This window comes from Neolamprologus brichardi, chromosome 3, assembly GCF_056152115.1.
Source record: "Neolamprologus brichardi isolate AB-2024 chromosome 3, ASM5615211v1, whole genome shotgun sequence".
NCBI classification, from domain to species: domain Eukaryota; kingdom Metazoa; phylum Chordata; class Actinopteri; order Cichliformes; family Cichlidae; genus Neolamprologus; species Neolamprologus brichardi.
This window is the reverse complement of record NC_142106.1, coordinates 903880-916723: the sequence shown is the minus strand read 5'-3', so window position 1 is coordinate 916723 and position 12844 is coordinate 903880. Positions and strand designations below refer to the sequence as shown.

Here is a 12844-nt window from a genome sequence, read left to right as displayed (position 1 = left end):
AAACCACACAGAAAGTCATAAAGTCAAACATAACTTTTAAAAACACCAGTATAGGCTCATGAGGCCCTGATGGTAAAAAGCTACATTTCCGAAAAATGACGTCACTTCTGGTTTCGGGCAGGTCATGGTGGACGTGCGATCGTTCGCGCTGACGTCTATTCCAACGTAGGAAGTGTTACGAACAGCTGATCGGATCGGCAAAGCCTGTTTCTGGAATATTATGTTTTTGTTGCTGCAAGTGCTTTTTATGCAGTTTTTGCAAAGCTATATGTGGAAGGAAACTGTGACCGAGGACAAGCTGATGGCATAAGATGCAAGTACAACTCCTCCGGTTTCATATGCAAAAAAATTATTGTGCTAGCTCACGTGGTTGCAGAGCTACAAGGATTTAAAAATAGCTACGCAAAACGGAGCGTGCTCGCTCTGACCGGTTTTAAAGGGTTAAACATGGCGGCTGTCAACCGCTCAGCCAATCACAAACCAGAAACATGTGCTTTGTGGTCTGTGTTCGGCCCTCCTGATTGGTTGGATCCTCCCTGGGAGTACCTCAAACCTGCAGATTGACTTCACAGTAGAGCAGAGACAGGTCCTCATGTTCTGGTTTATTAACAGTTTATTTATGATGTGTTTATGATGCAGTGACTTAAACTTTCTTCTTTCACAGTCGTGCTGAGGTCCAAACTCAGACCTCGTCTCTGTGGGAAACTTGGTTTTATCATGCTTCTTAATGCCACACCATCACCATCATAATGAATAACACAATGCTGTTTCCTGTGCATAAATAAAAGCCTCCGTGTCTCCATCTGCTCCACACATCATCCTAACCTGTCCAGGTGTGTCCAAATATCGGACCTTTAACTCATGAAGAGAGTTACAGCTCCTGAAGTCTCCTCCAGGCTGAAGAACACGAGTCTGAACCTTCACAGAGTGAGGACTCCTTTATTGAAACAGATATAATGAAATAAAAGGACCGAGTGTGACAGGGCTCCATCACAGGATACAGACAGTTACAGACACTTTTATTACACATTAAACACACACACAGCCTCCTGCTGCTATCAGCATCTGAGCTGATGCTGCTCCTGCAGGCCACAGCTGTGGATTGGTCACCTGTGGAGCAGCGACTCTACAGGACATCAGAAATGTGGAGGAAAAAGCAGCAGCTCGCAGTCTGGACTGTAACATGTTCTTATCCTCTAACAGGGAGAAATCTGCCATCTAGTGGTTATAACGTGGAGCTGCAGGGACATGAGGACGAGAGGACAGCAGGAACACTGAGGGGTGGATGAAGACAGATTAAAGGGAGACGAGCAGGAGACACAGAAACATCGTAGATGATCTCTGCACATCATCCTGGAAGCATTCAGTGTTCCTCGTGTTGTCACGTTACAGCCTTATTCCATGTGACATTCATCTCACCTCTGCACACAGTAAACAGTCTCTGCACAGTCAGCTGACTGTCCATGTTAAAGTATAACATGGACATAAGTACTCACAGCCCCGACACTCATGTTTGTTCAGCTGTGCACAGATCGTCTGTCAGTAATGTTTGCAATCTTCTGCGCCTCTCATCTAGTACCTACTCGGCTGAGCTCAACCTAGTTTCTAGGGTCTCATATCAAAGTCTCATATCCTGATATAAGACATCTATCGTCCTGATAACGATATAAATCACAAAAATGTAACATTTTCTGTAAATTCTGTGAATCTCGGGCAGCTCGACTTGCGTGAAGTGTTTCCAGCTGCGCGTCATGTAGCTGGAGTCGAGTGTTTTAACCGATGCATGAAACGACACATTTTTAGACATAAGTTGTAACGGCGCCGTTTTCTTTGTATTTATTACACGGCGTGCTGCGGGGAAAAGCCTGTTCTAACATTTGAGTCTAAGGTTTATTTTTTAGCATCTGGCGTTTTTTTTACTTCTCATCCTAAATAATCTGCTCTTTCACATGATTCAGTTTATTTTGAAAAGTCTGTTACTGATGGTGTTACCGTCGTTGTTGCTAACGACAACGCATAAAAACAGGCGCTTGTCCGTCCGTAGTGTGGTTATATTAAATATAAGAGAAAGAGAGAACTTTAAGACATTAATATAGCCACTACAGTGACCATCAGAACCATGAATATTGCTGTAAACAGTTTATTTTGCGACACCACGAAACAAACGATAGCGTAAAATGAAACGATAGATGTTTTTATATCGTCATCCGATATATATGTTATATCGAACAGCCCTAGTCAGAGGTCCCTTTACTACGGTTCGAACGAAATAACGAAAACAAGAAGTGAAAAAACATTTTCGTTAACGGAAATAAAAATAAAAACAAAAAAAGGAAAACTAACTAAAACTATAATGAGTGTTCACAAAACTAACTAAAATTAACTGCATTTATAGCAAAAATGTGTTTAGTTTTCATTGATGTGTGCGTGTCATACAAGAGTCAAGGGTGAAAATGAAGTTTAGTTTACAGATTTTTTTCTTGCTGTGTCTCATTATGCCAGCAGGTGGCAGCACGTTAGTCGAGTCGTCTGTGTCGCTGCTCCGTCCACGCGCAGAATCATGTCAGGAAAGGTCGGGAGAAAGCGCCAGAGTCCAATTTGGGATTATTTTATTTTTGGGATTACACTTAATTATTGCAAACACGACTAAAACTATAACTGAAACTAATCAAAACTAAACTGAAACTAAGGATTTTAAAAACGATAAAAAAAATTTAAAAAAAAAAAGATTTTCAAAACAATAAAAATGAAACTAGCAAACAATTGGTAAAAACTAATTAAAACTGATATAAAATTCAGTCAAAACTAAATAAAAACTATTAAACCCAACACTGATCTTCTGTAACTGCTGACAAAAAGTGCTTCAACAACATATTTTAACAAAGGCTGAGAATACCTGTGCATGTGTTATATTTTTCTCTTAAATGTTTTAATAAATCTTTAAGAATTTTAATCTGGAGTACTGTGTGTAGAATACTGAGGTCAAAATGAATGTCATCCTTTCTGGAATAAGCCTGTGACGTGACAACTTGTTATTTTGAGGATGCAGTGGTACCATCACAGGACCACTACAGACCAGGACTCACAGAGACCTGCAGGAACCGTTTAGAACCATCGGTTTGGCCTCTCTGTCAGGGCCCCTTTAAACAACTTTAACTTTAAACACCTTCATGGTTGAATGAGGGCAAAGGGCCTTGAACCCTTCACTAGCTCTTGCACACAGAGCTGGTTCTGCCTCAGTGTCTTCAGAGAACCAACCACGTAGAGCTGTGGGCTGGTTCATATGAAGATACATTTGGGGCAAATTCCGATTATGGAAGACCGTATCTGACAACTGACACTACTGTCTGTGATCTTTCAGCAGGAGCTCCTCCCAGAACAGTTAACATCAAAGGCTCCAACACTGGACCACTAAGGTGCTGGTTTTGGTTTTTGGTACCCGCCTTTCATAATAAGATCAGGCACTGGCACGTAGTCGGTATGACTCCGGTACATCACAGCTGAACTGTTTCACCTCAACCAGGATCCAGGTTCATCTCCTGACTAGACTGACATATCAGAACCACCCCCATTGGAACTGCCAGAACATACGGGGGAGGGGGGTATATAGTATAGGGTATACAGTCCTGTAGGAGGCAAATACTGATTTCACACAGGAAATTCAAGGACCTTCTAAGAAAGGTTTACACGTGTTACCATAAAAGCAGGTCTTTTTACTAGCAAATCCGATATGCACCCTTTGAGAAGGGCCAACCTATCATTAAGTCCTCTAGACCTGGACCAGGACCGCCCTTCATCGCTCGTCCTGGTCGGTCAGAAGTGTACATGTCCCGACTGTGGGTCAGAGGGTGGTCCTCCTGGGGGCACATCCTGTAGCAGGGTCCTGCCCAGTGGCCTGCTGATAGGATAGTTCGGGGCTGGAGCATCCTCGGCCCAGTCTATTCTGGGCAGCAGCTGGTCCATGTGAGGTGGTCTGTGCAGAACTGGGTAGGTTGTGATGTTGTGCTCCCGCTCAAGCAGCAAATGTCCAGGAGCTCGATTTGACCCATCAGGTCTGTAGGGTGCGATGGTTAGAAGAGACGTTTCCTGGTCCAGGGTCTGCAGGGGCTGGGCCTGCTGGTCCATCTGATACAGCTGCTTTTTATGGACCTGGCTGTGGTCCTGGTGGTCCACTCTAGGGGTACACAGCTGCTTCTTGTGGTTGTGTAGATAGTCCTGGTGATCCAGCTGGGTGTGCTCCTGTTGTTTCTTCTGGTTCTGGATGCTATCCTGGACCTGGTGGTGTATGCTGATGTGGTATTGTGATCGCTTCTGATTCCGAGAAATATCCGGATCATGCTGGTCCATCTGGGACTGGTATGGTGGTTTCTTCTGGTTCAGACGGTGGTCCTTTCCCTGTTCATCGACTGGAGCCTGGTACTGCTGCTGCTCTGGCTTTTTCTGGTTCTGGAGCTGGTCTTGGTGATCCTGGTTCTTCTCGAGTTCCATCTGAGCGTGGAACTGCTGCTTCTTTTGGCTCTGGATTTGGTTGTGAACCTGGTTCTTGATGTCCTTCCAGTGCCGCCCCCTGAGGACTGGTTCTAAGTCCAGACAGCGCTGACAGACCTCCTTACCTGGTACGGACTGGACCAGAACATGGACTCCTAATTGCCTCCAGATGGCCTCCTTCTCTGCAGAGGACCACGGCCGCCGTCGGACCTTCCTGGGAGCCACAGGGACTGAAAAACCAACAGAATTGGAGCGCTGCACGATCAGACTAATCTGCTAAAGTCAAAGTAGCAACATGAATCCAGGTGGACTCACCTGAGACAGATGTCTGCATTCTGGCTTCAGGTGGAATCGCAGCGGTCACTGGTTTGTTAGAGCTCTTTGACAGAACTGTGAACAAAGGTGGGCACAGATAGGTAAACAGCTCCAACAACTGGTTCTATAAAGTTAGAAGTTCGGGAACTGATCTGCGGCGAGGTGTGGACTCACCTTCTTGTCTGAGGTCCTTGTCCAGTCTTATCTGGACAGGTCGTTTCTTTGGTTTAGTTCCTCCATCTGTAGCAGCTGGAAAAGGAGAAAAACTGGGTCAGTAACACAAACTCCAGCTGAAAATCCAAAACTACAGTCACATCCTGGTTCTTCCTAACCCAAACATTACTGGACTTACTGAAGATGCTAAACTAAGCAGGAGGACTGTGGCCTCACCTGGATCTGGGTTCTGCAGCCCCAGGTTGTCCCACTCCCGGCCCAGCATGTGGTAGAAGTCGGTGGTCTTGGCGGCAGCCTCCCAGTCTCCGTCCTGCAGGCTCTCTCCAATAGCAATCTCACAGACTGTCTTTAGTGTGGTTTTAACCGCCAGTGGAGGGCGGCTCCACCTGTTTCCCGCTGCCTTCCTGGCCGCGGACAGCGCCAGGCTGAGGTGACCTGGGGCCAGCAGGTCCTGCAGGCTCTGGACGCCGGAGTCAAGGGATTTAGCAGCCAGGAGCAACCTGCCAAGTTCCCGGAGCTTCTGGCTTACGTAGTCGTACCTCCTCTGACCACTATCCTGGTTCCCCATCAGCTTGTTGCCATACTTACAGATCAGCCAATCAGACTTCACCTGGAGGCAGAGAGGAGCCAGTTACCATAGAGAAAGGTCAGAGAGTGTAGATAGTGTTAGGTGCACAGACAGGTGTGGAGACAGGTGAGCCGACCTCGTAAGACACGTTATCTTGGTTCATGCGATGCAGGATTTCACTGCAGCTCTCAGACGCTCCACTGGAGATCGGCAGGAGCCGCGACGCCGCTGCCTGCACCCTGGTCCGTTTCCTGGCTCGGATCACAGCGGGGTCAGAGGTCGTGTTCTGATCGACACTTGGGTCAGAGGTCATAAGCTGTTTGGTCCCGGCCTCTGCAGTCTCACCAAGGGAATCCTCAGGTATGTCCTCTCTGGTGACATCACAGGGCAACTTACTAGTGGAACCAGAGGTGGCGTCGTTGGCGGGGTCAGCGTTCGCCTCGGCTTTGGACGGGTTGATGGCGAGCTTCTTGCGACACGACACCTGATGCTTCCACAGGTCAGCACGAAGGAAAAATCCAAGACACAACGGGCACGGCAGGTAGTTCCTCGCATCCACATCCTCAGAGGGCTGACGCCATGGCACAATCTCACCAGTGCCCTGCCGGATCACCTGAGGACACACAGGGAGGCGGAGTCAATGCACCTGTAAGGAACAGGAAACCTCACCCGTAACAGACAGGTAAACACAGGTGTTACTGTAGCATCTTTAAGTTAAAATATAAAGCTTGAGGCAACTGTTTATGTGATTTCCTGCTATAAATACATCCATTGATTCTTTTTGCTTATCTGGGGCCGAGTCTTGGGGGCAAGCCCAGACCTCCCTCCCGCTACGTCCTCCAGCTTGCCCTGGGAAACACCAAGACATCCCCACGCCAGCTTAGAGACATAATCTCTCCACTGTGTCTTCTGATGGGACATGAACACCTCACCAGGAGGCCCCATCTCCAAGGGGGAGGAGAGGCACCTTTCAGAGAAAGCTTGTATTTCACCTTCAAATGTTTTTCGCCTTGTTTGGTATCATTCTCTTCAGCTCAGTCTCACGTGTCTGAATTTACAGATATGTCAGTAAATTGTCAGTAAAGAAATGTGTTTGTCCACCAGCAGACAGAGGAGCCACCACAGGGAAAAACCTGCAGGCCCGACAGCAGCAGGTGGACAGTGGAGAGTCTTTACACTGCAATCTGCCTTTGTGACATTCATTAGTGCCCTCACTGACACGCAACAACAACTACACAACACGCTAACTATACACTCCACACTGAGCATCACAAATCTTCCACATCTCAAAACCTGTCTCTCTGTCTCTTGCTCGCTGCCGCCACCCCTGTAGATCCTAGAGGTGGAATCAGCATACATCCCACGATACGATATTATCACAATACTTAACCCACGATACGATATTATTGTAATTTTTAAAAATATTTTGCGATATTCAGATTCTGTACATAAAGGTAAACTTTATCAATATTCATTTTCTCTAATATCAAAGTCTCACACTCAGTCTTTCTCTCATTTCAGTTTGATTGTTGACAAACTGAACGGTTTGTATTACAGTCTAGTCCAACTTAACTGAATCAACCATCTGGTACAATTATAGCTATTCTGAACTATGCAGTTTATGAAAACTATGCAGCCCCTTCAGCAACTGAAGAATTTGAAAGTAAATTAAAACAAAATATAATTTTACATTAAATAAAAAAGTTTTAAACTTAATTAAAATAAAACGTCTTAAATTAAAATAAGTAAATTGTCATGTTTATTAAACACATTTGGACAGTGAAGGAATGTCAGGATTCTTGCTCAGAAAAAGGATCAACATGCTCTGAAGTCAGAGCACAAAAACCTTTTTGTAACAAAGTATCGATTTCTGCTGTCCCTGTATCCATACATTATTAGCAAACAAAATATCACCATGCTACACAGTATCCATTTTTCCTCCCACCACTAGTAGATGCGCCCCTGTAGATCCTCCCCTGTAGATGCGCCCCTGCATCGGGCTGTAACGTTTAAAGCTTCCACTTGAGGGAGGTAACTCACATCACTGTAATAGTGTTGCTTTATTGCATTACACTCAGTGCATTTCAATCATTTATCCTGCGAGTTTGATAGCTAGCAAAATAATAATAATTTTAAAAATTAGTATTTTTAAAAATGAGCAACGTGAACAATCTCGAAGCGGTCCAAGGAAGCAGAGGTGCAGAAATGTTGCTTTTACACCTTTAGACTCATTTTGTTTCTCTGATGAGAAAATGATGCAGTCAGACAGTTATTGATGCTGAATGAATGTTACAGTTTCAAGCTCTTTTAAGCACCACACCTGAAATTCAAGCACTTTTCAAACCTTGACAATATTAATATAGACTCTGCTTCCTTTACGGAGGATGAGTGGGATTCAGGAGGTCGTCGAAGTCCTTCCACTGTGTGATCATGTCCTCAGCTGAAGTCAGCAGCACTCCACCTAAACTATACACAGTGCAGGTGGAGCGCTGCTCTCCTCCACACGGTTTGTCCAAACTGCTCCCACACCTGAGGTTTACCTTCAGAGCCACGCCTCATTTGGCCTGCACCTGTTGGCTGCCTCTGAGGAACCACAGACTAACAAACCCTGACCCTTCAGCCTGATGGTCCCCTCCCCCGCTGTCCACCACCTGCTTTACTTACTTTATACAGCACTCTTCACAGGACAAAAACCACATGGTGCTTCAGAATAATATAAAACAGATAAACAGCACAATCAAATATTCAGCTAGTCTAAATAAATTAGTCTTAAGATGATGTTTAAAAGAACAAATACAATCCAGGGAATCCAGAGAATTGCACAACCTGGGGGCTGCCGCTCAGATCTGTCCCCTCAGGTTTAAACATACCAACAGGTTGAGGCTGCGAGAGGGAGCGTGAGGCTCTAAAAGATCAGTAATGTAGACGGGAGCGTCGTGATTCAAAGCTGTAAACGTCAGAACTAAGACTTTAAAATGTTCTGGAAGTGTAATGTACGGAGCCCCGCAGGGGACATGGGAGAAAAAGAAATTAAGACGGACTTTTGTGAGATCTCGCAAAAGTTGAATTCCAACAATGGCGGCAGCTACTAACACACTAAACAGCTACTTAGTTGTAAAATAAACGTTAAACGTTAAAGATATTTTGAGGCGTGAATGTAGTTGTGTAAACGTCAGATACCTGCTCGGTTTACAAGACATCACATATTTGCAAACGTGCTCCGACGTTTTCGGAGATCTGACACCCACTAGCTCGAAGCTAACGGGAGGTCGAGACCTACTACAGCCGGGAGGAACACCGCTTTCCCGGCACATCGTGCCTCGACCTTCCGGTCGGCTCCGAGCTGGCGGCCTCCGAAGAATGCGGCTAAAACTTTTGCGAGATCTCGCAAAAGTCTGTCTTAATTTTTTTTTCTCTCATGTCCACTGCGGGGGTAATGAGTGTAACACTGGTGTAATGTAGGGCTGGGTATCGTCAATCAATTTGATTCTGATTCACGAGGTCCTGAATCGATTCGATCCACGATTCGATTCGAATCAGGCAAACTTCGCCTCAGACAGTCAGAAGAATTATAATTCTGATTATTCATCAGTACATAACCATTTTTTATATATAAAAAGAAAGCTGACACCAGTGAGACTTCATCACAGCAGATGTCTTTGTGTCAAAGTAACTGAGGATAAAACAGAAAAACACGAAGCAGATTTTCTGCCCTGAGATTTTATAGCAGATAAAAATATTCTGCAGTCGATCAAAAATGAAACAAAGTCATGAATCAACATGTGAACATGACCTGATGCTGCTGAAGTGAAGCAGAGCAAAGTTACAGACGATTACAGACACAGCCAAGGGTTTGTAATTTTGTTTAAGAAGTTTAAGAAGTTTACATTTCTTCAGTAGTGAACAGCAGAAATGAGGCTTTACTGTCAGAAGTCGGTTACATTACACAACGGTAGACTTGTGCGTAATAAGCAAGTGAATAAAGCAGAAAACAGATTTTTAGATGGGAAACTGTTCTTCTACACAGAGAGCTGTGCATGAAGTGTGATTTTATCGTGGTGGCAGCAAAACAGCCAAAGTCCCCAAAGAGGGAAATCATGACGATGTTTATGTGAAGCCACATGTGAAGCATAGTTTGGATCTTCGTTTGTTGAAGGTTTAAGTCAATTTTGGTTGGAGAGACAAAACTGCATCTTGAGAATCGAACACAAAAAAAGACGTAAACACAAAGCGCCGACCCGCCAACACATCACAATCAACGGGCTGTCGGCTTTCTCACCTGATGGCGTGTTCGTGAGAAACATCTCACTGGTTCTGATCCGTCAGAACATACCGATCAAATATAAATGGATTTTGGCGTTTCGGCCAAAACACATTTATATTTAAAAATCGATTCAGGATTTTAATGAATCGATATCACGTTGTTCAAGCGAGAATTGATTTGAACCCCTAATGTAATGCTCTTTTACGTGTCATAGTTAAAAGCCTTGCAGCAGCATTTTGACTGGAGACGGTCACGATTCTTTTTGCTCAAACAAAGACAAAGACTGTTACAGTGATCCAAGAGAGAAGACATAAAAGTAGGGATGCACCCATACTGGTATCGGGTATCGGGGCCGATACTGTAAAATGTGTGTGTACTCATACTCGTAAAAGTTAACCGATACCATGAACCGATACTAACTTATTTCATTAATCAGAGGGTGGTCATTTCTGTTGTAGTTTATTAGATTGGCCACTAGGGGGCCAATTATTATTTTATTTATTATTTATTTAATAATTATTTTGTTTGTTTGTTTACAATATGGACACTCTGCAATAATTTAAAAGTTTATTTTATTCTCAAACCTAATTTGTATTTATTTTATTCCAAACAGAAGTGTTTATTTATTATTCTGAAAGCTCGAGACAGTGCCAATAGTTCAGTGATATTTTGTTAAATTACAATGTGGAGACTCTGCAATAATTTAACAGAAGTGCTTATTTTTCACTTGAAATTTTTTTGTGGTCATTTTTATTAAGATTTTATTTTTTATCGGCAGAGAATAAAATAAAACCTGTCTTCCAATTAATTGTATTTGTGTGTGGTAGAAGTATCGGTTTTTGTACTCTGTATCAGCAAGTACTCAGATCCGTATCGGTATCGTATCGGTTTGAAAACCTTCGTTGCATCCCTACATAGAAGCATGAATAATAACTCACATTTAGAAAACAATGTTTGCAGTTTGGAGACATTTCTTAGCTGAAAAAGGTTCCTGATTAACTGACATCTCTGGGACACTAACCCCTCCTCCTCGATAAGCCAGGAGTCTTTAGTTGTAGGTAAACCGACGCCCCCACAAACAACTAGAGGCACCTGAAAGAAACAGGTAAACTGACACACACACTGACCTCGATGTTGTGTAGATAGTTGCCTCGGCAGCGCAGGTGCTCCAGCAGCAGGTGGCGTTCTTTGGAGCCTGTCGGCAGGGTGCTGGCAGCCAGTACTTCCTGTTCGTCGGCGTGCTTCCTCAGCAGGTGGCGTGCGATCTTCACCTGTGGCCGTCGGCAGAACACGCAGTAATGCTTCTTGTCCCAACGGCGCTTGCCGCCGCTCCACGTCCTCTTCACCGTCACGCCCTCCTTCTTGTCCTCCTGGCCCCGCCTCTTCGATTTCTGACCCCGCTTCTTCTCTATATGACCCCGCCTCTTTGCTCTCTGGCCCCTCCTCCCTAAGGTGCGGCGGTGTGGCTGACGCGCAGCGGGCTTTGCCTGCTCTTTGTCAGGAGAGGACGGGGCGTCGGAGGCCGGGACCTCTGTCTTGTTCTCCATGGCAACGTCAGCATGGTCCTCCATGGCAACAGACCTCGATGACACCCTGATGATGAAACGAAGAAGCAGTGAATCAGCTGTGAGCTCCACCTGCAGTTCAGTGTGGGGCTCTTTGTAACTCTGTGTTTTTAAAAGTGCTCTCGTCTTCATGATGGAGGCAGCCACGCCTGCACGCCACATCAGTATAGGTATTTCCTTTATGGCGGGGCCGTGTGTGAGTCACAGGTTATAGTGAGGACGACATCGATGCTCGACATTTTCTGTCTAAAGTACAAGAAAGCGTGTTTCAAACATCTGCACTTCAGATGCTCCACAGTGTGGAAACATCTGTATTCAGCTTCCTACTCTAAAGATGGAGGAGCAGCAGGTGTTCTGGATCACCTGAGCCGCTGAGCGTGATCAGAGACCCGAGGAACCATCGCAGGGTTCTGACACTGAACGCTCCTCACAGGGTTAGAGGTGCAGAGAGGTTCCTGCAGGGCCCTCAGGCTGTGGTGGAGTCAACATGAGGCCTCCTCCACATTTAACATGGCTGTGAGGAGAACACCTGGACCAATCAGAACCAGCTCCCCGCTCACACACACTTCTACAGCTCCACATGTGACAAACATCTGGATTAGAGGCTGACACACTGATCTACCCCAACATCAGAAGCACCTTGAGGAACCACCTCCTGATCTGGACCAGAGCAAACAGCCTCTCAGACTGACCCTGCCGGTCGTCATCAGCCTGCAGGTGTGACAGGTGCTCTCACCTGTGCAGTGACCGGGCTGGAGTCACGCCACGCTCAGGTGTGACTGACAGGCGTCTCTGTCCGATAATGGAAGCTTATTTACGACAGCCTGGTGCTAACAGCTAGCAGCACACAGGCTAACGCAGCTGTTAGCACGGAGAGCTAACGAGCAGCTAGCTGCAGCTAACCAGAACCGGAACCGAGCGCTGCTGGGAAACAGACCAAACCGGAAACACGACCAGAACCGTTAAGTGAGAGTACAGAACCGGGACACTCCTCACCTGCTAACTCCAGCTCTGCGCTCCTTTCTTCTTCTTTTACTCCAACGCTTCTTCTTCGCTGTCGGAGGTGAAAGAGCGTGAGACCGGTGCGTTGGCGCCACCTGCTGGTGTGGAGGACTGAGGCTACAGATTCCTGTTAAAGGCGGTCCAGCCTCGAGTCTGTGATGGATGAAGCTGATGTCCTCCTGTCAGATAAACACAGTGCAGTCTCCCTGCAACACTGTGTTATATGATTGGTCTGTACTGAAGCACCACAGCATTAAAATGATGAGCGCACGCTCGGTTAACAGGGCGGCTGCAATAAACACGAACAAACACAAAGGTAAACACTGATAAATGTGAACTTTATCGTGGATACACCTGGATGCACCTGTCTGCTTCACTCTGTGGCCTCTGAGGCTGTGATTAGAGATGCTGAATGAAATGTGGCGTGGTTGAAGCTGCCGCTGTTATCTTCATAAACACCGTTCTTGT

At 45.6% G+C, this 12844-nt stretch overlaps 1 protein-coding gene across 1 annotated transcript; it reads right to left on the bottom strand.

Annotated features, from left to right (window-relative positions):
* Positions 1-425: 425 nt before the first annotated feature.
* On the bottom strand, positions 426-12432 carry LOC102798321 (uncharacterized). Its single transcript, XM_087831226.1, has 7 exons — positions 12371-12432; positions 10937-11402; positions 5682-6158; positions 5194-5587; positions 4978-5052; positions 4804-4878; positions 426-4718 (listed from the first exon to the last, which is right to left on the bottom strand). Exons 2-7 carry the CDS (start codon positions 11378-11380, stop codon positions 3814-3816), a joined length of 2370 nt encoding a protein of 789 aa, XP_087687352.1. The 5' UTR covers positions 11381-11402; positions 12371-12432; the 3' UTR covers positions 426-3813.
* Between the last annotated feature and the right edge of the window lie 412 nt (positions 12433-12844).